Genomic DNA, 23,495 nt, shown 5'->3' with positions numbered 1-23,495 from the left:
GTGAGGGCACCCAAGTCTCGCCCTCACGCCCTGCCTCCCTCCCTGCTCCTCTCTCCGCTGTGTCGTGCACGTGCTACATGCCGTACAGCGCCGTGTACCTTGCTACTGTACCGGGGTGCAATCTGTTGATCTTTGTGACGAACCATACGGCATCAGCCACTTGCTTTCTTTGCCATGCCCCTTGCTGTACCGCCTGCAGGCGTACGGCTTCATGTTTCGGCGCTATCGCACCAAGTACTACTTCTGGGAGAGCGTGGGTGAGTACTAGGGAACACACGTGGTTGATTGTTCGTGTGTGTGTTTGTGGTTCGTTGTGGTTGTGGTTGTGTGTGTGTGTGTGTGTGTGTGTGTGTGTGTGTGTGTGTGTGTGTGTGTGTGCGTGTGGGCAAGCCAATGCGTGTGGCTGCAAGCCGATGCGCGTCCAGTCAATGCCCTGCGGTTTACAAACCCCCTCCGAATCTCGCCCCCCCTCCCAACCCCCATATAGTCCAAGCCCAGACGCTGAGCCTGGTGCTGGTGCAGGTGTTCGGGCGCACCCTGCCCGTGTTCATGCAGGTGGTTGGGAGTGGGTGGGGGTTTGTTCTTAGCCTTCGCAGTAAAGAAACCACGGAGGCACGAAGACGCATGACAGGATGACAGGCGTGCACATGCATGCATACGGCGGGACGCGCGTGTTTGTGTTACTACCGTATGTGTCATCATTACCATATTATTCATCATGGTCTCTTCAAATCCTGGTCAACCCATGCGTGCAGGCACTGCTGCTCATGGTGGCCCTTTGGATTCTGGCGTCTGTCAATGTGAGCCATAGCAGCAGCAGTGCGGCAGCATGCCTAATGGCTTCGCGGGTCCGTGCTTTTCCCGATCCCACACCCACTGCTGTCTGCTATACTACTGTGCCTGGCTACGCCTTCACTCCTTAAATAATCATGAATGTAACCCACCACCAACGCTATTACCAAGCCAAATAAACACGCATGTCTAAAAAGTCACAATAACTATGAACCAAATTCTCCCGCAGGTGGTGGTGGCGCCGGTTCGCTTCCGGCTGCTGGTGGTGCTGGAGTTCCTGAGCCTGGTGGTGCTGGGCCTCACGCTCAGTCTGGGGCTGTTCTTTGTGGACAGCAGCGGAGACGCGTTCACGGTCAAGAGGGTAGGCGGCGGGTTGGGGGGAGGCGGGGGGCGTGGGGGTGGGGTTGCAGCGTTCACGTGTTCCCTGGCGGCTTGGGCGCGTCCGCATAGGGTTGCGTGTTGCCACTCTTCGCACCGCTGCCCTCGCCCGCGCGAGTCAATGGCGGGCGGCAGCTAGCTAGCCGCAGGGTCACTGACTCGGAATGCGGCAGCTGCCCTAGCTATCTGCTGCCTGCGAGCGTGCTCATGCATGCACACCCGCATTTGTGCGTGCTGTCCGCATGGGCACGTCCACATACAGCTCCCCCCCCCCCGCCCTCTGGCGCCGACTGTTACCGCGTTACACACACACACGCACACACACACACACATACACACACACACATACACACACACCTACACGTACAAACACACACACACACACACACGCACACGCACAGGGCGGTCAGGAGGCTGCTGGTGCCATCATCCTGGTCATCAACGCCGCCTTCCTGGTCGCGTGCGCCGGCGCCGTGCTGAGGTTCAGCTGGCCCATGCTGCAGGACCGCATGGGCAAAGTCAAGTGAGTGCGTGCGTGCCCGCCCGCATGCATGCATCATACACACTTGCGCGCCTGCAAACCTCTCGCCCTCATACCATCCCGCCCACGCACTCACACCGTACACAGGTCGCGACTGTCCCGCATGACCAGCTCCTTCGACCGCGGCGGCAGCAGCTCTCTCAGGTTTCTTTTCGCGCTAGGAAGCGGCCGCAACGGCCGCCGCGGCGGCGGCGCAGACAGCGGCGCTGACGGCGGCGGTGGTGGGCTAGGTCGCATGGTCACAGGCCGGCGCGACGCGCACCTCGGTCGCTCCGCTGCCCATTCAGGCCACTCGGACCTACACCCGCAACAAAACCACCTGCCAAGCTCGCCTGCCGGCGGCGACGGCGGCGGCAACGGCGGTTGCGACGGTTATGGCTCCGCCGCCGCCACTCCCTCCGGTGCAGGTGGCGGCGGCGGTTGGGGCGACGGCATGGCGGCTGACTCAGTGTCGGCACTGCCGTCGCCGTACGGCGGTTGGGGTACGACCATGGCGATAACGAGTACGACACCGGGGGCGGCGGATCTGGATCCAGTTGGCGGCGGCCGATCTGCGGCGCCCGCCGCTGCCGCACACAACGTACAGCTGCTGTCGGAGTATGCGGCATCGGGTTACGGATCCGACGTGCCGAGTTACGGATCCGGCGTGCCGGGTTACGCCGCTGGCGTGCCGGCTTACGGAGACGGCAGTAACGGTGCATACGGCGGCGGGGCCGAGCGGCCGGCTTACCCGGCCGCGCCCGCAGCCGCCGCGCTTGGTGGCGTAGGTGGCGGCGGCGGCCTGTGGTCGCCGCATCCCCACCACCACCTCCACCCACAGCACCAACAGCACCACCAACAGCAGCACCATCACCACCAACAACAGCAGCGGCACATGCCGCCGCCGCCGCAGCCGCAATGGCAGCAGGCCGCCACCGCGGACGGCTATCCCGGGGCGGGCGGCAGTGCTTCGCCGCTGGCACCCGCGCCGCGCTGGCACTCGTTTGGGGTGCCTGCTACAGCCGGCGGCGCCGGCAGCCCTGTGGCAGCGTCACCAGCAGTAGCAGCACAGCAGCGGCTGCAGCAGCAGTACCCGAGGTCACGGCTCGGGAGTGAGCTACTGCCAGCCGCTGCCGTTTCGGACTCAGCTGCGTCGGCTGTTGCTACTGCCACCGCTGCTGGCGCTTCGGACCCTGTGTCCGCGCTTCAGTGAAGGTCCTGTCTACAGAGGCACGCGGCCATGAGAGTGCGGTTACCGAAAGCGCACTGGCGTCATTGTGTGTGTGGTGTGTGTGTGTGTATGTGTGTGTGTGTATGTGTGTGTGTGTGTGTGTGTGTGTGTGTGTGTGTGTGTGTGTGTGTGTGTGTGTGTGTGTGTGCGGGATGTGTTTGGCTTACTTGTGTGACTGCTAAAGCTGGCTTTAATTTGATGCGTGCACACTGCCGTGCCAGTTGAGGTCCCTCGGATGAACGCTGGGCTGCTCTCACCGCGCGTTGCGCAAAATGCAAAATGCTTCATGTTTGCAGCGGCGTACTGGAGATGTATGTATGCATCTTAGAGAGTCATGGAGACACAAATAATAACTCTTTCATCAAACCTCTCACGATGAAATCTTCTTCGCTTGGGTGGGCTCCCTATGCCTCACATTATCACGGCGGTCCAAACTGTACATGTGAACTACGATGCTTGCTTGGGTGCACGAGCAATGGGGGCGGCCGTCCAGGCCGGTCTTCGTACATAAGGAAAGGAACAAGGAATAAAGATGAACAAGGAATGAGTGTCAGCCGTGCGTGTGCGTTCTTATGTGTGTACGGTAGTGGTAAGCATTAGGGCTTGCGCACGGGGGCTGGCAAGGTTGCGGGAGCACGGCAGCAGCTGCCGGTTGGGATGTGGCCATCGAGGACTGCTGCTCAGCTGCTGGAGGACTGAAGACGTCGTCACAAACACACGAGGCCCATTGGATGAGTAGGAACAGCAGCAGCTATGGCTGGGCCTGGCGGGGCGGCCCTCACGGACTGGTGGGCTCAGGAGAAGGTGAAGAGTCACGGGGGCCCATCAGGTCGTTCATGACAGAGGGGTCCTGGCATATCCGTACGTGCGATGCATGCGATGCATCCAGGCATTGCCGCGCGTGCGGCTGTTGATGAGCTGCAATGAGCGCCCTGCGCTGATAGGGAGGTGTGGTCGCATACTGTGCCGAGAAACTCACTCGAAGAACCTTTGTGATGACTGAGAGCCACTGGTGCGAATTCGGTACTGTATCTTGGTGACTGGGGGTGGGGGCAACACCGATGCGGTGGCTGTGGCAGGCACACGTGGATCGGTGTGTGTGTGTGTGTGTGTGTGTGTGTGTGTGTGTGTGTGTGTGTGTGTGTGTGTGTGTGTGTGTGTGTGTGTGTGTGTGTGTGTGTGTGTGTGTGTGTGTGTGCATGTGCATTTCGGCATATGTGCGGGTGCATGCATGGCAGACCCGGCCCAGACCCATCCTGCATGCTGCATGCGGATTCGCCAGGAGCTTGCGTTGCAGCTGTGTGCCTAGTACTCGAAATGCAGAAGGTTAAGCATTGGAGGATTGATGCTTGCTGCGTGTGTGTTTCAGATGCGTATGCGTGCGTGGTTTTTGCACACGTTCAGGGCCGGCTGCACAAGGAGTTGGCCGACATGCCTGCCTGCTGGCGTGGTGGGAGAAGCTCGAAGCTTGTCGTCCACCGATGGACCCTTCACGGGCTGCTTTGATCCCTAGAACTGTGTGCTGCGGGGTCACGTTACGGAGCCCGTCAGAAGCTTTCGTCAACAAGTCCAGATTGCTGTCTGGGCGGGCAGATGGCTTTGGGCTTAGGGCAGGCAGGGGCAACCCCGGGTAAGACCGCTCCCACTCACTAACTGTCGACGCAGGGGCTGGGGACAATCAGTCGGTGCTCAGCCACTCAGTCGCTCAGGGGTGGCGCCGCTAGCACAGCTGAACACACGTGCAGGGGTCGTATCTTGTTTTGGGGGTAATGTCTAGCTCCAGACAAAAACGGCCGGGTGGCCGCCGTCTTTTGTCTGGGCACATGGCGGTTTGGGGGCTTCTCCATAGGAATTGAGACAAAACCCGCCCCAAACCCGGGCCAACAAAGTCTCGCCCCAGACATTAGCCCCCGGGAGGAATGTCTAGGAAACGGCCAAAATGGCCAATTAATGTCTGGAGACATTAAGATAGGAGCCCTGCACACGTGCCGCGACAGTTTGGCGTTTCAGTGAGTTGGTCCGCTAGCCGTACGTAGCAGCTGTCACGGCCACGCGGCGGGGTGGAGGTGACGTGAGGCCGGGCCGAGGCCGCCGAGCCAGGGGCCCACCCGGGGCAGGCTGAAAGGAGGCCGGAGAGAGGCGGGCTCTCAAGAATCAAGATGATGAGATGCTTGTTCCTTCGATCGAGGCGTGGCAGAGTGCGTGAATTCAGTGAATCCACCAGATCGCTAACCAGAGAGGTGCAACGCGGAAAGAGCTGCAAAAGCTAAGAGCTGAGACAGCGGCAGGAATGCTTTGGGTTGGGGGCCTGCCAACCGCTGCCATGCAGGTACGGCGGGTAGCGGCCATGTGGTTCTTGCGGTTGCCTTGTGCGCCCCTATTCCCTATTTTCCTACACACTGCGCTTGCTACTCGTTATACTCTGTCCACACTAAGTTCACACGAAGCCGCATGACACGACTTGCGCCGGCCTGCACTCGTTGACACGACCGTCCGTTGCGACGTGACCTTGGCGAGGAAGACGAAGTCGCCACTCGCGCGGTGATAAAAGGAGCCTGCGCCATGGAGAGGAGTTAATGCTATTTTGGAGCTTATAAGCGCTACAATGGGACCCTTGGCTGCTTTGTGGGCGCTGCTGGTGCCCGCACTCTTGGGAGGGGTAGGCCATTTTGTGAACCCCGGGACCGCTCAGTTTCCTGGGAGGACGCGAGTAGTTCTGCAACCACAGGTAGCACCATTGGTTGAATTTGTTGCGACCTCTATGCCAGCTGCGACGAGCGACAGCCCGCTAAATGCCGCTTCTGCTCCCGTTCGCAGGTGGTCGCCAGCGAGGTGATCCCGCACGTCAATGAATGCTCGTTATGCTTTCATTGCAATGTGGACGCAAAGCCGCCCCCGCTGCTGGCATCGGACCTGGTGCCCGCAAACTTCCAGCCCAGAAACGTTACGCACAAGCAGAAGCTGCCAATCTGCCACACATGTAGAGGATGCACCGTGCACCTGACGTTGCACGTAAGTTCTCGGGGCCTCGGGTTGGGTTCGCGGCCGTGTCGAATGCCCACGCCCACTCAGCCCCGTCACACTCCGTAACTGAGACCGCCCGCCCCCCTCGCTACTTCTTGCAGGGGAGCTCGGGGCAGAAGAAGCTGTTTAACACGTGGTTTAGAGACGAGGTGGGGGCCTCCCCTAGCTGGCTGTTCGTGGCCCCCACAGACAAGACGCCAAACCGCAAGGCGATTGTCAAGGTGGCGTGTATACCGGTCGGCAAGCACGCGCGACACAAGTTCGCGCAGTGTCATGCCGATCTGGCGCTCAAATACGCCAAGATCTATCTCGCGATTGAGAAGCTAGCAGAGAACTGTGGCTTGACAGGTGCGTGGGCAAGCGGGCAAGGGGCGCCAAGAGGGGCGCGCCCGTACGCGGGAGGGCACGTGGAAGGGGTTTCAGGATGAGGGGGCGACGGGGTAGCCAGCTACGGTAGGTGCACCAGTGGGGTAACCTTTATAGGTGGGTAAGCTGCAGGCTGAAGGAGGCCCTGCCTAAAGCCAACCCCTAATCCCCACAAATCCATCCCTTGCAGACATCATTCCTAAGATCTGGGTGGACTGGGTGGATGCCGTGATTCCCGAGGTGGGCTACCACATCAGGTGAGAAGGGGGGGAGGAGTAGGAGGGAGAGGAGGAAGTAGGGGGGGGGTGCAGCACTGGGAGTGAGGAGTGGGGGCGGGTGCCAGGCGCGTCCAGTTAGCGCAAGGCAAGGGGGTCGGCACTGGGGTTGGGGTGGGGGAGGGTGGCTGGATGTGGGTAAGATGGCGGGTAGGGATTTTGCAGGGCGGGGACCAAGGTCAAAGGGGCAGTGGGGGTTGTGAGCTGCCGCGACAGGGGACAGGGAACCGGGTGGGCGGCGCTTGAGGGGTGGGATGGGGGCATGGACGCCGAGCCCCCAACTGACCCCGCAGCGCGCTCCTGGGGGTGCGGCCTGGGCGGCGGCCAGTCGGGTGCGGCCCCAGGGTCAGCCCCTGGGGGCCGTGCAGATCGGACGTGGGGCGCTGTGGGGGCGCTGTGGGGGCCTGTGGGGGCCTGTGGGGGCGCTGTGGGGGCGCTGTGGGGCACGAAGGTGGGGGCGGAGACTACAGACGAGTGGAGGAGAAGGAGGAGGGGGGAGCTGCTCCGATTAAGCTGCAGGGTTGGGGGCAGGGGACTGGGATGTGGCTGCTGCTACCCTGTGCCGCCCTGTGTGTGTCACTCCTGCACCTCACCTCACCTCGTTGAACCTACCCTCACCACGCCTGACCGCACCTCGCCTCAGTTCGCCTCACCGCGTTGAATTTCTTCTCGCCGCACTGGCACTGGCACTGGCACCGGCACCATTGTGCTGACACGCCTCCGCACTGTCCCCCTCCCTGCCCCTGCTCCTGCTCCTGCCCCCCTCCCTGTCGGCGCGCTCACAGGTGGCTGGGGCTGTGGATGGAGATGGTGGAGGGAATCAGCCTGGAGAACCTGGTGAGGGGCGGGGGTTAACTCTGAACCAATCCCGTAAGGGCACAGTCGCGATGCAAGGAGAAGCTGCAGCCGCATGTGGTGTGGGGCGGGAGGCTTGAGGGGGATGGTGTGTACTCCAAAGCCGTGGATAGGGTGTGGGGTCACGGCGTGGCGTGGCGTGCCGTCGGCTCGGTTGGAGGAGGTGCGTGCCTGTGGTTGGGTGGTGTTGGTGATGTGTTTGGCCCTCCTACACTCAATCCCCTCCCCGTCGCCCTTCCCTTCCTCCGGTCCCTGCTCCTCCCACTCCTTTCTCCCACGCCACTCCTCTTCTTGCCCTAGCCCCACTCTCCCCCACGCCTCCTCTCCCCCACGCCTCCCCTCCTCCCCTCTCCCCTCCTCAGCCTCCTCCCCCTCCTCCCCTCTCCTCCCCTCATGCCCTCCCCTCCCCTCCCCTGCTGCTGCCCAGGTGCGGCTGGGCAACCCCATGATGCACCCCGACGACCTGCTGGACATCCTGCACAACAGGGTCAACCACACACAGGTGCGCGTGCGCATGTGGGAGGGGGCCGGAGGGGTGGGAGAGGAGGGCAGGAGGGGGAGGAGAGGACGGGGAGGAGGGCAGGAGGGGGAGGAGGGCAGGAGGGGAAGGAGGGGGAGGGCAGGAGGGGAGAGGCGCGAAGGGAAGGGGTGAGCAGCGGAAGGAAGGTAGCGGGACTGCAGAAATGACCGATATGAGGGGTGCAGGCTTTGAAGACCCGGCGGGGGGGAGGGTAGTCACGGGTGTAAGTTAATTGGGAGGGCGTGGCCGCGCGTGGATACACACATACACGCAAAGACATTGCTGCATCGCATACATTGTCTTTGCGCTTTGTTATCCTTGTGCTCCTTGACATACAAAGACACGTACACGCATCGACTTTCTTCATGGTGCTTTCCTTACGCTCGTTCGACTTAACACCCACACCCACACCGCACCCGCCCCCTCCCACCCAAATAGACGGTCCGTGCGGCGCTGTTCGACTTGTTGACCAGCCAGAACGACCGACACGCCCAGAACATCTTCATAAACGGCGACGGATCCATTCGCCTCATTGACAACGAGGTGGGTTGGTGGGTGGGTGGGTGGGGGGAAGAAGCGGGGAGGGAGGGGGAAGGGGGCGTGTTGTTTACTTGTTTTGTGGGGGGGTTGAGGAAACAGGGGGGGAGGAAACAGGGGAATGAGAAGAGGGGAAGGAGACATGAGGAAAACAGTCAGACATGAGGAAAACAGAGGCTACGCCAGGCAAACTCGCACAGATGGGGTATGCGTGCGTGTGGCCCCACTGCCACCCACCCACACGAGTCCAACACCAGTCCAACCCCAATCCAACCCCACCCCACCCCACCCACTTGCTGTCCCCTGATCCCCCTGTTGATATCCTGTTCCCTAGGTTGTAAGCTTTGCAACCCCACCCCACCCCACTTCTCTGTACCAATCCTTGCAACCCCACCTGCCCCAGCCACCCATCTGCCCCAACCCACCTCCCACCCGCCCCACCTCCCCCATACACACACTTTCAGCGCGCCTTCTTTGAGAACCGGCACCTGGCCGCCGACTCCATCCTGCTGCCCACCACCAAGAAGTACACCATCAACGTCATGGAGAACGCCTGGATCCACAAGTTTGCCAACTGGGGCGACAAGGTGAGGGTGGGGCGGAGGAAGGAGGAGGGAGGAAGGAGGAGGCAGGAGGGAGGAGGGATACTGCAGCGGGGTGGTTACGTACCTAGGTGCAGGTGAAACCCAAAGCTGAGCCCACTTCTCCTCCCTCCCGCCGTCCCTGACCTCCCTCCTTCCTCCCTCTCCTCTCCTCTCCTCCCTGGCCTTCCCTGCCCTGCCCCCCCCCCCATCATGTACCGCTTTTCCAACCATCTTTCCACACACACACACCCCAGGTGCCCATGTGCTGGGCCAACGTGGCACTGCTGTTTGACTACCGCTGCTACGTCAAGGATGGACGCATGGGCAGCGCGCTCCCGCCCGACGTGAGTGCGGCGGGGTGGGGGAAAGGGGGTTGTAAATTCCAGCCCAAACTAAACCAAACCAAGGGTCAATGAGCGGGGGAGAGTTCATTCCAATCCCAGAATAAACCATTGCAAAAGGGGGGCGTCAGAGTGGGCAGGCGCGGTGGAGAATGGTGGAGTGGAGGGTGATGGGATGCAGGGGGTTTTGTTACGGGTAGTGGCGGCAACACTACCGTATGTACCGTACGGAACATCACAAACATGTGCGACGCTGCGTCCACGATCGTGCACTGTTAGGTCCTGCAAGTCTGTCCCCTGTGCTCCGTACACGAATACTCTCCGACCTATCCCCTTGGTTTACTTTGGGATTGGAATGAACTATTGCCCCCCGCACACACATATATACACACACACACACACACACACACACACACACACACACACACACACACACACACACACACACACACACACACACACACACACACACACACACACACACACACACACACACACACACAGGTGGCCCAGTGTGTGGCCAAGATCGCTGGATCCAGCCCGCAGGCGGTCATGGACGAGTACGGCATGCCGTACCCACACATGGCGGAGGCGCTGTACAACAGGAGCAGGGGTGAGGGGCGGGGGGGGGGGGCAGGGGGCTGGGGCTGTATGGGGGGGTGTTATGTGCCCGGTGCCCTATGGAAAATTCCCATCATCATGGGGGGGGGCGGAATAGGCGGGGGAGCGGGGGGTGCTGGGAGGGGGAGGCGGGGACCTGGAGTTTTCCAGGCGCCGCTGTGGGGCTACGGGGTGAAGTAGGTTGGTGCGGATCGCAGACGGGCTGCCCCCCCTGTCCTCTCCTTTGACCACCTCCTGCTCCCTCCAACCCCCTCCCCTCTTACATAATCATGATTGTATACCCCCCTCCCATAAGCAACGCCTCTGTCTACGCTCCGCTAGTTTGGCTTGGGTTGGTTTAGTTTGGGCTGGTATTTACAACACCCCCGTTCTGCCCTGCCTTGCCCTCCCTCGCAGCCCTCCACGAGCACGGCTTCGAGTACGCGCTGACGGAGGGCTACCCGCGCAACCCCAACCCCTGGCGCTACAAGTTCACGCCGCCCTGCTGCAAGGTCAAGCACACGGACACGTACCGCTGCGCACACGACTGGAGCCCCGACACCGCCATCCCGTTCGGGGACCCCATCACCGGGGGGCCGTGGAAGCACGACCGCAAGGACCCGGGGACATACGAGGGCGGCACGGTGTTTTGAGGCTAGGCACGGATTGGGAATTGGGTTGGGGGGTGGGTTGTGAATACCAGCCCCAACTAGAAGCAAGGCAAGTCAATAGATGGTTGGGGTGGAGGGGTGGAGAGCGTGCAGGGTACCGCGTTTATATCTACACCTGTGTGTGGATTCTGGGGCGAGGGGACTCTAGAAACGGTATTACGACTGCGTTCGTACGTTGGGGACATTCGAAGACAGTGTGGGTAACTGCAAAATGGTGCATGGTTTGTCATATAACGGTGTACGTGTGTGCGAGAGTGTAGGGGCCGTTTGCAGCCAGGATGGCTGGGAGGGGCAGGCAACAAAGGGCTGCGCTGGCTTTAACGCCACCTCGTGCTGCTGCTGATGTTAGTGCTGCTCATGTTGGCAGCGGGCCAGTGCGCCCCACGCAGTGCATTGCATCCCGTATGACTGCGCAGGTCTGAGGAAATGAAGATGAGGGAAGGTCTGAGAAAATCGGAATGAGGAAGTGTAGGGCATGCGGCAGGATTGAGATTGCTACACGAGGCGGCCAGGGACTAGGCCTGCGGACTTCGAAGGACGCTTGACCGAGAGTGACAGCCGGACAGGAGGCGGTGTGGCCTGTGGGCTGTGGGGTGTGGCTGCTGGTGCTGGGCTGCTGGCAGTGTGGTGGCGGGTCCTCGGGGTAGGAGGAAAGCGGGTTTGCTGCGCCAGCCGCCAGGCGAGGGACGAGGCGAAGAGTATCAAGTATGCCGAGTCCGTGCACTCTCCTGCCGCATGGCAGGCGGGTACAGTAGCCAACGCTGTGGGGCCGTCCCCACCCGCCGCCCGGCCTGGACAAGCTAACCGGTTATTGGGCCCTCGGGCGCTCTGCTCAGGCCTCTATTGCGGCTGTTGCATCATGATGGAGTCCTGGACAGCCGCCCGAGGACACACCGGCCACGCAAGCAGCGGGGCGGGGGAAGGCCCCACTAGGCCCACGCAAGCCAGCAAACCAGCGCCACACTCCCGCTGCCACCGCTTGACAGGCATCCAAACACGGCTGCATCTTTTTAACTTTGTTGACCGAAGCGCCTTGCTATATGCAGGAAGCGCCCCGGCCGGCCGGCCCCTTGCAAGTTACAAATGCACGCATGCTGAACAATCTGCCGCAGACCCGCTCCCTCGCACTCGTGCAACAGCCGTCCGGGCAAGTTCGGTCCCGACGCAAGCACGCGTTTCTGACAGGGCATTCCTGTACATGTACTGTATAACAGGCTCTTTGTACGAGGGCGTTGGACAACACGCGACCGAGTCAGGGCTGCGCCCTCTGGAGTGACGCTCCTGTGAGTCTGGATCTGGGCCTCCCCAAGCCAGCATGCTCAGCAGTCGCCCCCTGCACACGCCCCCTTTCCAACCCGCGCCCCGCTCGCACCCCTCCTCCTGCCCCCAACTCCCCAGTCCCGCATTCTGGTGGTGTTGATAAACACCGGGTTTGAAGGAAAGAAGTCTCAGCTCCACGCAGCTCCAGCCCGGAGCGGTGCCGGGGGCCCGCGTATGACACGCGCCCTGCGCCGCAGGCCCCGCACGCCGACACGCCCGCTCCGCGCCACTGGCCCCAGAGCCGCTTTAGCCCGAGGTGAACTTGGTCACGGCCTTGGTGCCCTCCGACACCGCGTGCTTGGCCAGCTCGCCGGGCAGCACCAGGCGCACCGCGGTCTGGATCTCGCGGGAGGTGACCGTGGGCTTCTTGTTGTAGCGGCTGAGCTTGGAGGCCTCGGTGGCCACCTTCTCGAATATGTCGTTGATGAAGCTGTTCATAATCGACATGGCCTTGCTGCTGATGCCGGTGTCGGGGTGCACCTGCTTGAGCACCTTGTAGATGTAGAGCTTGTAGGTCTCGACCGACGATTTCTTCTTGCCCTTCTTCTTGTCGCCCTTCTCGCCGTCGCCGCCCTCCTTGGCAGCCTTCTTAGCGGGCGACTTCTTGGCCTTCTTGGCGGCCTTGTCCGCCTTGGGCTTGGACTCCTTCTCCGCCTTCGGCTCAGCAGCCTCGGGAGCGGCCGCGTCCTTCTTCTCGTCCTTCTTAGGGGCCATGGTTGCGATAAGGAATGTGTTGGAGTAGGGTTGTGGGGGGCCAAGTGCAGAAATTCGCGCGTTTAAACATTTTGGCCCGCGATGGGTACGGGGCTCAAGTGTGCCATAACCGCCGAGTGCAACCAACCTCGGGCGCCCCATTTAAGGCCTCTGGGCCCTGCAAATCTATTCCTACGCCTTCCTCAATTCAGCCATACACTCTGCTCCATAGCGGAAGGTCACAAGAGCCTCCTACGCTCCAACTCGGATCCCCCAATTTCCTGAATCTCCTTTTCACAAGAGCAAGATGGCTGGCCGTGGCAAGGGCAAGACCTCTGGCAAGAAGGCCGTGAGCCGCAGCGCCAAGGCGGGCCTTCAATTCCCCGTCGGCCGCATTGCTCGCTACCTAAAGAAGGGCAAGTACGCCGAGCGTATCGGTGCCGGCGCGCCCGTGTACCTGGCTGCTGTGCTCGAGTACCTGACCGCTGAGGTGCTGGAGCTGGCCGGCAACGCCGCGCGCGACAACAAGAAGAACCGCATCGTTCCCCGCCACATTCAGCTGGCCATTCGCAACGACGAGGAGCTGGGCAAGCTGCTGGGCGAGGTGACCATTGCATCGGGCGGTGTGCTGCCCAACATCCACGCCGTGCTGCTGCCCAAGAAGACCAAGGGCGGCAAGGCCGAGGACGGCTCCGCGGCCGTGTAAACGGGCTGCGTGGCGTGTGGCGGGGCTTCCCCCGCAGCTACCTCCATCTTCTTCAAATCCCCGGTGTTTATCAACACCACCAAGGCAAAGGTTTAACCAGATGAGAGGGGACCGAGCGTTGACTGTGGAAGAAGGGGGTCAACAGGGGTAACGGCCAGGGGGCGGGGCAGCGGTGAGACGCAGCGAGTCTGGCGGGCTGTGCAGGGCCTGGTAGGTGGTCTGCAGCTGCCGGCCGCATTGTTTCATTGTACGGACGTGCAAACAAATCATCGCGGTGGCTTGTGCGGGGTGCCGCGCACGGATGGTGCGTGTGCCGTGAGGAAGGTGCATCCCAGTGGACGGCAGCCAACCTGGGGGCGGGGGGGCTGCAGACCAGCACAGCCTTGCGCAGATGACGGGGGGCGCGGTGGGCAGTAGATGGGTGGCCTGACTGCGACGCACAGCACGCACGTGCAGAGGCACCCCTGCGCAAGTGGCTGGCAGGTATTGGCAGTTGGTAATGCGTGCATCTTGCTGGGGAATGCTCCTCGCCTTCTCGGGCGCCCGCAGATCTGATTGGGACCGCAGGCTCAGTGTTGTGGGGTGGTCAAAATTCAAGATCCTGTAACGGGGTGCCGAATGCCGCGCATCCGTGCCAAGGCCTGCAGCATCAGGTTTGATGGGTGCCAGGGGACTCAGCCGCACAGCCACACAGAGAAATGAAAGCTAGTGGCACAGTCGTGCAATGTGTTGAGCACAGCATGTCACGAGCGCGTCAAGCCCCTGAGGCCCTGATTCCTGAACTGGATTGGCAGCGGCAGCCCAATTCAGCATAGTGCAAATTCCCACGCCAAGACGTGCCGGCAACGCAGTAGTGCAGTGCATGACGCTGGCTTAACCTGTGTACAGCAGCAGAAGAGAACCCGAGCCCGCCACGGAGCCCACCGAGTGGTATCGATGCGGATTCCCACCATCTTGTGCAGTCAGGCGGCTGCTCTGTATATGCTTCGACTTGCTCCGCATGAATCGCATCGGGCGGGCGAAGGCCTGGCCATTGGAGAAGGTGCAGGGAAGGGGGCAGAGGCTTGGGCGGGCGCATGCGGCGTGCAGAAGACAGTGTGTTGCCGCTTCAACTCCAGCAAACCTCACGCTCGGACTCTACACATTGTAAATAAAGGAATGCCGGCAAGTGCCTTTTATGCGAACTGCAAAACGATAAGTCAGCATGGTTTTAAAACATCCAGGCTGAGCTGAGAGTTACCTCTTGCTGTACCCTGACTTATCAACAACATGGCCGACGACGTTGAAGACATCACGCGGCGGCCTTCCATTGGGCGGGACGATCTGGGCGGTGAGGAGCGGCCCGGAATTCAAGCTTTTGCGAACTCGAGAGCTGGCTGTTTGCGCCATCCACGCTGCCAAAGGCAGCTGTGCATGTATTTGCTCGATTCCTGTAGCCGGCACACGCTGTGGTGTCAAGCTCGCGCCCACGGCGGGCTAACTTCGCCCCTGCATCCCCCCCCCCGCAGAGAGACCCCGGCCAAAGGCGCGCATCGAGGAGCGCCCCCACATTGCGCCCCGCCCCGGAGCGGCGCCATCCACATCAGCTAATCCAGAGATCTCAGCTGCGCACGTATCTGCGGGCTCCGATGCTGCTAGCGCCGGTGCGGAGGCAGGGGGGTTCCAGCTGCCTGCAGGGTACTCCCTGCTGCTCGTGCCTACGGCAGCCGTGCAGCAGGCGCAGGCGCAGGCGCCGCAACAGCAGGCCCTGATTCCAGACGGCGAGCCAGCAACAACTGCATCGCCCGCACCTGCAGCTCCAGCCACAACAGCTGCGCTCTTGTCCGTGGCACCCTCCGGCGCCTCCTACACCTCCGCCACTGGCACTCTGCTACAGCCGCCGCAGCTGTACGCGGTTGCCGGCAACAGCCCCACCACTAGAGGCGGCGCCGCCACGCCACCATACGCACACGCGCACACAGCCAGCCAGCGGCACCTGGCCGCGCTGGCAGCACTGCTAGCCGGCGGCGGCAGCACCGCCGGCCTGGCACCGGTGCCGGTACCGCCGCTGGTACCGCCGCCGGTACCGCCGCCGGGGCCGGGGCCTGACCCACATCAGCTGCTGGCCAGTCAGGACCTGCACCCGGCAGCAGCCGCCGCCGCCGCGGCCGATGCACTCCCGTTTCCCGTGCCCCTTTCTGGCGCCAGCCTTGCACCGTTTCCCGCGCCCCTTTCTGGCGCCAACCTTGCTGCCGCCGCGGCCGCCACAGCCGCCGCACCGTCAGCGGCGCCCGGCTGGTCTTCCGCGGGCTTCAGCACTCTCACCGCGGCGCTGCAGGCGGCCCCGGCGGCGGCGGCGCTGCCGCCATCCACCGCCACCTCCATCATCGCGCCGCCGGCACCCCTGCCGGGATCGGCGGCGCCGCCAGCGCCCTACGGCACGCTCGCGTCCCCAGCGCGCACAGCGGCGACTGGAACCGGGGCGGCGGCGGCGGCGGCGGCGGCGGCGCGGCAGTCGCACCATGGCCGTCACGGCGGTCGATATGCCGCCAGCACCGCTGCCGCCTCGTCCGTGTTTGATGACAGTGACAGCTCAGATGAGGAGCAGGAGCTGGCGCGCCGCTCCGCGCGCATGCAACCGCGCCTAGCGACCACAGCCGCCGCTGCTACAGCCGCTGCCAATGCCGCTGCTGCAGCTGCAGCGGCTGCTGCAGCCGCGGGCGTGGTGCCGGGCTCGAGCCCGTCGGTGGGCGGGATGGGCATGGTGGCAGCGGCGGGGTTGGGAGGCGAGCGGGTGTTGACACGTGCGCCCACGTCGACGGCGCTTGCGGCTGAGGCGGTGGTGGCGAATGCGCTGGCGTTGCAGCAGCAGGCGGCGGTGGCGGCGGCGGCGCAGCAGCAGCAAATGATGGCGCTGCTACAGCTGCAGCAGCAGATGCTGCAGCAGCAGGCGCAGCAGATGAGTCAGCAGCAGCAGATCAACGCCCTCACCCGGCAGGACGGACAGGGGCAGCAAGACGCGGCGGTGCTACAGCCTCAGCAGCAGGTGCTACAGCCTCAGCAGCAGGTGCTACAGCCTCAGCAGCAGGTGCTACAGCCTCAGCAGCAGGTGCTACAGCCTCAGCAGCAGGTGCTACAGCCGGGGCAGCAGCAGGGACAGGCCGCCGGGCTGTCGGGTTTCCCAAGCTCGGGGCTAAGCGGCACGGCGGCCGCCGCCTCTAACTCCACAACTGCTACTGCCAGTAGGGCACCTTCGGGGGCAGCAGCGGCGGCGGCTGCGCAGGGCGGAGGTGCGCCCGCGGCGGCGTCGCCGCCACCGCCGCCGCCGCCCAGCCGGCCAGCGGCCGCCTGCGCCGCAGGCATCATCGGCGCCAGCACTCCTACCATCGCAGAGGGGGACGAGGAGGAGCCGGAGGAGGGAGGAGGTGGCGGCGGTGGGCGTGGCGGGGGCGGCGGGGCCCTGATCGGCGGGGGCTCGCTTTGGGCGGGCTCGGTTTCGGGCGACGTCAATGATGGCGACGGCGGTGGAGGCGGAAGCGGGGGTGGGGGTGGTGCCGGGGGCGGCGGCGTGTCGGGCGAGGGGGACATCGACCCACTGCCATCGACGTCGACGTCCCAGCGCCAGAACGCGGCCCTGCAACTGGAGTACCTGCGGCAGTGGAGCGAGGTGCGGCCGTACGGTCGAAGCAGTACGGGCGTTACGGCTGGAACCGGCGGCCGTGGCGACGGCGGTGGCGGCGGCGACGGCGATGGCGATGGCGATGGCGATGACCATGGCGATGCAACCGCAGCAAGCGGTGCGGCGGCGGCGCCCGGTGGTGCTGGCCGGCAGCAGGCGTGGCCGGCGGCGGCGGGCCAGCAAGACCTGGGCGCCCAGAGGGAGGGGACGCTGGGTTCCAGTCTGGTGGCGGAGGTGGAGGCAGCTGCGGCGACAGCGGCGGCGGCAACAGCGGCAAAAGCGGCGGCAGCGGCAGCAGCGGCGGCGGATGGCGGGCTCCGTGATGGCGGCGCGGCGGCGGCTGCAACCGCCGCAGCAGCCCCCGCCGCCGTCCAGCTGCCGCCTGCAGCTGCAAGCGCCAGCGCCGCCGCTGGGGCGACGTCGCACTTAGCGTCACCGCACCTGACGTCGCCTTTCGAAAACGCAGCTCCGAGCATCATTGCCGGGACGTCTCCGCCGCCGCCGCCGCCAGCTTCAGCGGGTTCAGCCGCCGCCTCGCCCGGCCCCACAGCACCGGCAGCCCCGCCCGCGCTGCTCCTGGGCGGAGGCGGTGGAGGCGGCGGAGGCGGCACACTGCAGCAGCCCCTGCTGCTGCCGCCCGGAGCAATGCTCATATCCGCGGCGCCGCCGCTACAGCCGGGCACAGCTGCTACAGCCGCCTCCGCCGGCACTGCTGCTACAGCCACTCCTGCTGCTACAGCCACCGCCGCGGCCGCGCCTGCCGTCCCGCTGGTGGCGGCCAACGGCAGTAGCTTGCTTGGAGCGCTGGAGGTCCCGGCGGGCGCCCTGAACGCGTTGCTACAGCGGCAGGGGTTTTCAATGCTGCCCCCCTCTCACGCCGCCACTTCCCTCCACCAACAGCAAAATGCAACCCAGCAGCAGCACCAACAGCAGCACCAACAGCATTTGCGAGTCAGTATGGATGCCGGCTCTGCGACTTCGCTGGTGGGGCTGGCAGCACATGGGCTGCTGCTGCCGCCGGCGCCGCCATCGCAAGCGGGCCTGTCGCACCAGCAGTATACCAGTGTGGGGCAGTCGCAGGCGGCAGCCGACGCAGCCGCGGCGGCGGCGGCGGCGGCTGCAGCCGCGGCCGCAGCTGCGGTGGCGGCGCAGGAGGCGGCGGCGGCTGGCGGCAAGCCTGAGGCGCCCAACGCCGACCAGGTGACATCGGTGGTTTTAAAGTTTAAATGTTTGTGGCACTAATTGGCACGGCTGGGCGGATGGGGTCACAGGCACGGCTTTGGGGGGTTGTAATTACCAGCCCAAACTGGGGGGGGGGGGTAGAATCGATCGGTACTGCGGCAATAGCAAGTTCACTTCCTCTGTGTGACATCCGCTTGCTCCGTCTTGTAGGTTCAACCCCATGTGAACCGAACGTAACAGCATAAGCGAATGTGAACTGAACATGAAGTTGAACGCTTACACAGGTGGCTGAGAACCTGGAGAACATCGACGCCCTGGCTCTGTTTGACAGCGACGTGAGTGAGGGCCGCGTGGTGTGGCTGGTGTGGTGGCTGGTGTGGTTTGGTGGCTGGTTTGGTGGTTGGTGTGGTGTGGCGTGGTGTGGTGTGGTGGCTGGTGTGGTGGCTGGTGTAGTACATCGACGCAAGTCCGTTCGGCGTTTCGTTCGAGTTGTTGTGAAGTGCCGGTGCAAGCGCGCAGGTCCACATCCGCCACATCCGCAACCTCCATTAGGGCGCATTAACGGACACCGCCCGCCGACCAGCGTGCGTGCTTCTCCTTGTGTGTCTCTTCTTCCGACCCTTGCAACCCTGCATGTGACAACCCATCCCGCACACACACACACACACACACACAGACACACACACACACACACACACACACACACACACACACACACACACACACTCTTACTCCCCAGGATGATGACGACGTGCTGGAGGAGGAGCAGCCGGCCTGGCACAGGCGGCCCGCGGCGGTTCGGCTCATGGTGTCGCTGGGTGCGTGCCGGCAGCATTGCGCTGCGGGGGGGGGGGGGTTGTCCTGTAGATACCAGCCCCAACTGAACCGAACCCCATGCAAAAGAGCGAGGAGGAGAGCGTGGCCTAGGGGGGGGCAGTAAACACCAGCCCAAACTAAACCTAGCTAAAGTAGCGGAGCACAGGCAGAGGCGATAGGGGGGGGGTAGCCGTGTATGTGTCCTCCACCTCCACGGCTACCAGCCCCCTGAATTGATCATGCATGCAACCCCCATCCCCCCCTTCAGGCCTGGGCCTGGTGCTGCTGCTGGTTGGCGTCATCCTGCAGAACGTGCTGTCTGACGTCAGCACAGCCGACAACGCCTTCCGCTGGTTGTACTTCTTCGCGGCGTGGCCGCTGCTGTTCTACGCGCTGGGGTACGGCACACGCAAGGCCTTTGAGCTGCTTGAGGTGGGGAGAGAGGGGTTGGTGGGGGAGAGGGGTTTGGGGGAAGGGGTTTGGGGGAAGGGGTTTGGGGGAAGGGGTTTGGGGAAAGGGGTTTGGGGGAAGGGGTTTGGGGGAGAGGAGGGAGGGGCGGAGGGGGCGGAGAGGGAGGGGAAACGCGTGTGTGTGTATTGGTGTAGATGTGTATGCATCGGCGTTGGGCAGGCGGGATTGCTAAGTGTGTTAGGGCAGGGCAGCGGAGGCATACGGGTGTGGGTTCGGGTAGGATGCTAGGAAGGGCCGCGCCTCGTGCCTACACCCCACGGGCCTCGCTCTCCTCCTCGCTCTTTTGCATGGGGTTCGGTTTGGTTTGGGCGGGTATCTGCAACCTACCCACACGCCCTCGCTGACGCCCTGTCCCCCCTGTCGCTGCTTCTGCCTCCCCCCTGCTACTGCCTTCCCCCTGCTACCGCCCCCCCGCTACCGCTCCCCCTGCTACTGCTGCTGCTGCCTCCTCCTCCTGCTGCTGGCAGTGGTGGTTCTTCCGCGAGAGCCTGCTGTACCTTCAGAGTGTGCAGCTCAAGGCGGCTTGGCTCATCTTCTTCCTGGTGCTGCTGCCCTGGTTCAATGTGGTGTTCAGGTGGGCGGGAAGGAAGGTTTTGGGGGGAGTTATATTCATGATTAGATGGGGGTTATACCAGCCCAAACTAAATCGAACCGGGAGGAGAGCGACGGGGTGGGGTGGGGAAAGGAAGTGTGGGGGCAGGGGGTGTTGGGGTGTGAGAGGTGGCGGTTGACAGTGGTGACGGTGCTGGCAAGCCCCCCCCCCCCGGGTTGTCCTCTCCCTACTATCGCAAAGTTGCGTCAGCCTGTCCTGTCATGCGTCTTCCCGCCTCACGTTACTGGTTACCTACTGGAAATGGTGCAAACGCCCCCTAACCCCACCACGCCAAACACACACACACACACACACACACACACACACACACACACACACACACACACACACACACACACACACACACACACACACACCTCTCCGGCAGTTTGGCTTGGTTGGGTTTAGTTTGGGCTGGTATTTACAACCCCCTTCTCCCCACCCCCACGCCGCGCGCCCCTGCCGCAGGTGGGCATGGTGCGCCCCCACCGCCGCCCAGCCCAAGCGCTGCGAGACCGCCGCATACCTGCAGGCCACCCACATCGTGTGGAACGTGCTGCTGTGCCTCATGCTGTTCTGCCTGGCCAACCTGCTCAAGGTGGGGAAGGGCGGTGGGGGAGAGGGAGGGAGAGGGAGAGGGGGAGGGAGGGGTTGTAAATACCTGCCCAAACTAAAACAAACCAAGCTAAACTAGGGAGGGAGGGACCTGGTTCTGGGACCTTATATCGCGTTGCCTCGCTCCCCTCACTTGGTACGAGGCGTGTGGCTTACCCAGTGTGCCGCCTCCTTGCGTGCCCCCCCTGCTTCCTCCCCTCCCCCACCTGCCTCCCCCACCTGCCTCTCTTCCTCCCCTCCCCTCGCAGGCAGTCCTGGCCAAGTTGCTCACCACGCACTTCTATCGCACCGCCCACTTCAAGAAACTCAAGAAGGCGCTGGAGAAGGAGTACGTGCTGCAGGTGTGGTGGGTGGGCGGAGACCAGGGGGTTAACTTTGAACCAATCCCGTAAGGAAACAGTCGCGCTGCAAGGAGAAACTGCAGCCGCATATGCGAGCTGTGCTACCAGGGGGTGGGGGGTATGGGTAGCCATTCATGTGGAGAATGGGGATGGTTTGGAAGTGAAGAAACGGGCACGACAAGACATACGCGGAGGGGGAAGCGCCGGACCGGGAGGGAAGGGGGGGCGCACGGAGGCCCCCTGATGTCTTCGATCGGGACAGGGCGCTGTGAAAGGCGGCTGTGCAAGGCAGGGGATGGGGTTGTCTCCACCAACTCGTGTGCGGCTCGGGCACAGGCAACCACACACACACACACACTGTCCTACGCGTAATGTTTTCGTTGTGCTCTTTAACACACACATCCACGTGCCGAGTGGAGGTCTCCTGCTGTCTTCGAATCGGAGGAAGGGCGGCTGCGCTAGCTGTGCAAGGCAGGGAAGGGTGTTATCTCCACCGACCCATGTGCGGCTCGGGCACTGGGGCAAAACACACACTGTTCACACATTCGACAACACGGGACACCCATTTGCGCCCGCTTGAGTTTGCACTCTCACACACGCCCTCACACGCGCTCTCACGCATCGGCCTAATGGGCAGGTGCTGTCTCGTCCCAAGCGGTTAGTCATGATGGAGCGGGCGCACGCAGCGGCGGCGGAGGCGGGCGCCGCCGGCGGCTGGTTCGGCGGCCTGTCCATTTTCCACGGCGGCGGCGGCGGTGCCGGCGGCGGCGCCGTCAGCACCCGCCGCAACAACACCGCCGCCGCCGCCGCCGCGGCAGCCGCCATGGCGTCGCCGCCGGAGGAGGAGCAGGAGGCGGGTGCTACTGCCAGTGCCCCGGCTGTAGCTGCTGCTGCAGGTGCTACAGCCGCCGCTGCTGCTGCCGCCAATGGCACGGGTGGCGTGGCTGTAGCACTGGACCCCCGCAGCGGCCGGCCCCACCAAGAGGAGGTGGAGCCGGGCATTGCAACTGCTGCTAAAGCCGCCGATTTGTCAGCAGCCGCAGCAGCTGCAGCTACTGCTGCTACAGCCATGGTGGCGGTGGGCGGCTCCGGGGTGGCAGCGCCGGCCAAGCTGCTACAGCCGGCGGGCAGCAGCTCGGCCTCGCCGCAGCGGCAGGCAGGGGTGGTGGCAGTAGCGGCTGTAGCAGGGGGCGTGGAAGGAGGCGCGCAGATGGCGGCGGTGCCGCCGCCACCGCCGCGGGGTCTGGGGGAGGGGCCGGGGCAGCCGAGCCTGGGCGACGGCACCCTGCCTGTGCTACAGCCTAGCCAGCAGGCCAGCCTCCTCTCCGCAATGAGCGCCGCCCCGCAGCTACAGCCGCCGCCGCCGCAGCAGCAGCTACCGCAGCAGCAGCAGCAGCAGCCACAGCCGCCGTCACGCAACATGCTACCCATCCCGATGCCGCCGCCGCCGCCGGGGCTGCTACAGCCGCCTCCCTCACAGCTGCAGCCGGCACAACAAGCGGCGGCGCCGGGTCCCGGGGGCGGCTGCCTGAACGTACACACCGTGCCAGCCGGCATGCTGTCAACCACCTCCACCCTCGCCGCCACCCCTTCCCAGCCGCCCACTGCTACAGCCGCGGCGGCAGTAGCAGCAGCGGCCGCACCCGCGGCGACGCCCCTGCCCGTTTCTTACTCCGCCGCCAGCGTCGCCGGCGTCACGCCGCCGCCGCCACCCTCTCCATTCCCACCTCCACCAGTGCCCCCCTCCTCGCCACAAGAACCGACACACACGCCAGCACCCTTGCCAACGCCCTCGTCCACACCCGCACCCGGGCACGGGCACGGGCCGGCTGTCAAGTTCCTGTCGCCAGCGCCCAGCGGTGCTACTGCCACAGCCGCCGCGGCCGGCGGCAGTAGCACCAGTGCCGCGGCCGGCGGCGGCAGTAGCGTTTTCGGCGGCTTGGGGCCTCGGCTGGCGGCGGGGCTGGGCCTGCGGCGCAGCGGCGACAGCCACAGCAGCTCGCGCGCCTCCCACCCGCACAAGGCCAAGGGCAGCGGCGGTGGTGGCGGGAGGGGCGGCAGGACCCTGCCGGCGGGTGGGTTGTGGATGTGTGGGTGTGTTTGGGGGTGGGTGTAAATACCAAGCCCAAACTAACCAAAACCAAGCCAAAATAGCGGAGCAGAGGCGCTACTTGCCTTTCTACTTCCTTACCCTGCCCTGCCCCGCCCCGCCCCGCCCTGCCCCTGCCCCGCCCTGCCCTCCTGGCTGCAGTGTCGGAGGTCCCGGACGGCAGCGGCCCGGCCACGTCGGCAGGCGCGGCGGGGGCTGCGGTGGTGAGCAAGGAGGGCCTGACGTCGGCCATGGTGGATGTGGTGCCGCCCGGGAACACCCTCACAGCCAACAAGGTGGGTGGGGAGGGAGGGTGGG

General features: G+C 64.0%; 5 protein-coding genes across 6 annotated transcripts in view; 4 read left to right on the top strand and 1 right to left on the bottom strand.

The window, feature by feature from the left end:
* Window positions 1–4,559, top strand: part of CHLRE_13g591300v5 (uncharacterized protein) — a 26,126-nt gene extending 21,567 nt beyond the window's left edge. The window contains exons 27-32 of the mRNA XM_043069768.1: window positions 200–257; window positions 488–555; window positions 756–800; window positions 1,022–1,153; window positions 1,572–1,693; window positions 1,799–4,559. Coding sequence (XP_042917743.1) covers window positions 200–257; window positions 488–555; window positions 756–800; window positions 1,022–1,153; window positions 1,572–1,693; window positions 1,799–2,903 — 1,530 coding nt within the window. The 3' untranslated portion in view covers window positions 2,904–4,559. The remainder of the gene's footprint in view (window positions 1–199; window positions 258–487; window positions 556–755; window positions 801–1,021; window positions 1,154–1,571; window positions 1,694–1,798) is intronic.
* A 784-nt stretch (window positions 4,560–5,343) lies between these two features.
* Window positions 5,344–11,719, top strand: CHLRE_13g591250v5 (uncharacterized protein). 2 transcript variants are annotated; one of them, XM_001693023.2, is made up of 11 exons: window positions 5,344–5,580; window positions 5,739–5,933; window positions 6,047–6,293; window positions 6,502–6,568; window positions 7,372–7,423; window positions 7,869–7,943; window positions 8,400–8,504; window positions 8,963–9,085; window positions 9,337–9,426; window positions 9,928–10,036; window positions 10,441–11,719. In XM_001693023.2, exons 1-11 carry the CDS (start codon window positions 5,527–5,529, stop codon window positions 10,674–10,676), a joined length of 1,353 nt encoding a protein of 450 aa, XP_001693075.2. In that variant the 5' UTR covers window positions 5,344–5,526; the 3' UTR covers window positions 10,677–11,719. The 2 variants fall into 2 exon arrangements, with proteins under 2 accessions (XP_001693075.2, XP_042917742.1); XM_043069767.1 differs by having other exon boundaries at window positions 5,344–5,649.
* Window positions 11,720–11,759: 40 nt separating this feature from the next.
* Window positions 11,760–12,813, bottom strand: CHLRE_13g591200v5 (uncharacterized protein). Its single transcript, XM_001692896.2, has one exon. The coding sequence runs from the start codon at window positions 12,726–12,728 to the stop codon at window positions 12,261–12,263; it is 468 nt and encodes a 155-aa protein (XP_001692948.1). The 5' UTR covers window positions 12,729–12,813; the 3' UTR covers window positions 11,760–12,260.
* Window positions 12,814–12,933: 120 nt separating this feature from the next.
* Window positions 12,934–14,032, top strand: CHLRE_13g591150v5 (uncharacterized protein). The gene has a single exon (XM_001693022.2). The coding sequence runs from the start codon at window positions 13,015–13,017 to the stop codon at window positions 13,411–13,413; it is 399 nt and encodes a 132-aa protein (XP_001693074.1). The 5' UTR covers window positions 12,934–13,014; the 3' UTR covers window positions 13,414–14,032.
* A 521-nt stretch (window positions 14,033–14,553) lies between these two features.
* Window positions 14,554–23,495, top strand: part of CHLRE_13g591100v5 (uncharacterized protein) — a 16,576-nt gene continuing 7,634 nt past the window's right edge. The window contains exons 1-10 of the mRNA XM_043069766.1: window positions 14,554–14,743; window positions 14,922–18,271; window positions 18,538–18,588; window positions 18,993–19,071; window positions 19,338–19,501; window positions 20,008–20,114; window positions 20,601–20,730; window positions 20,996–21,088; window positions 21,726–23,163; window positions 23,340–23,473. Of these exons, the coding sequence (XP_042917741.1) occupies window positions 14,683–14,743; window positions 14,922–18,271; window positions 18,538–18,588; window positions 18,993–19,071; window positions 19,338–19,501; window positions 20,008–20,114; window positions 20,601–20,730; window positions 20,996–21,088; window positions 21,726–23,163; window positions 23,340–23,473 (5,607 nt within the window). The 5' untranslated portion in view covers window positions 14,554–14,682. The remainder of the gene's footprint in view (window positions 14,744–14,921; window positions 18,272–18,537; window positions 18,589–18,992; window positions 19,072–19,337; window positions 19,502–20,007; window positions 20,115–20,600; window positions 20,731–20,995; window positions 21,089–21,725; window positions 23,164–23,339; window positions 23,474–23,495) is intronic.

The sequence above is a fragment of the Chlamydomonas reinhardtii genome, chromosome 13, assembly GCF_000002595.2.
Source record: "Chlamydomonas reinhardtii strain CC-503 cw92 mt+ chromosome 13, whole genome shotgun sequence".
NCBI classification, from domain to species: domain Eukaryota; kingdom Viridiplantae; phylum Chlorophyta; class Chlorophyceae; order Chlamydomonadales; family Chlamydomonadaceae; genus Chlamydomonas; species Chlamydomonas reinhardtii.
Note: the sequence above shows the minus strand (reverse complement) of the source record. Positions and strands in the feature narration are given on the sequence as shown.

Bases quoted from the DNA above. Each gene is read 5' to 3' on its own strand.
- CHLRE_13g591250v5 (XM_043069767.1), top strand. From the start codon at position 5,527: ATGGGACCCTTGGCTGCTTTGTGGGCGCTGCTGGTGCCCGCACTCTTG. The intron at 7,424-7,868 runs GTGAGGGGCGGG...GCTGCTGCCCAG, and splicing joins GAATCAGCCTGGAGAACCTG to GTGCGGCTGGGCAACCCCAT. The intron at 8,505-8,962 runs GTGGGTTGGTGG...ACACACTTTCAG, and splicing joins TTCGCCTCATTGACAACGAG to CGCGCCTTCTTTGAGAACCG.
- CHLRE_13g591200v5 (XM_001692896.2), bottom strand. From the start codon at position 12,728: ATGGCCCCTAAGAAGGACGAGAAGAAGGACGCGGCCGCTCCCGAGGCT.
- CHLRE_13g591150v5 (XM_001693022.2), top strand. From the start codon at position 13,015: ATGGCTGGCCGTGGCAAGGGCAAGACCTCTGGCAAGAAGGCCGTGAGC.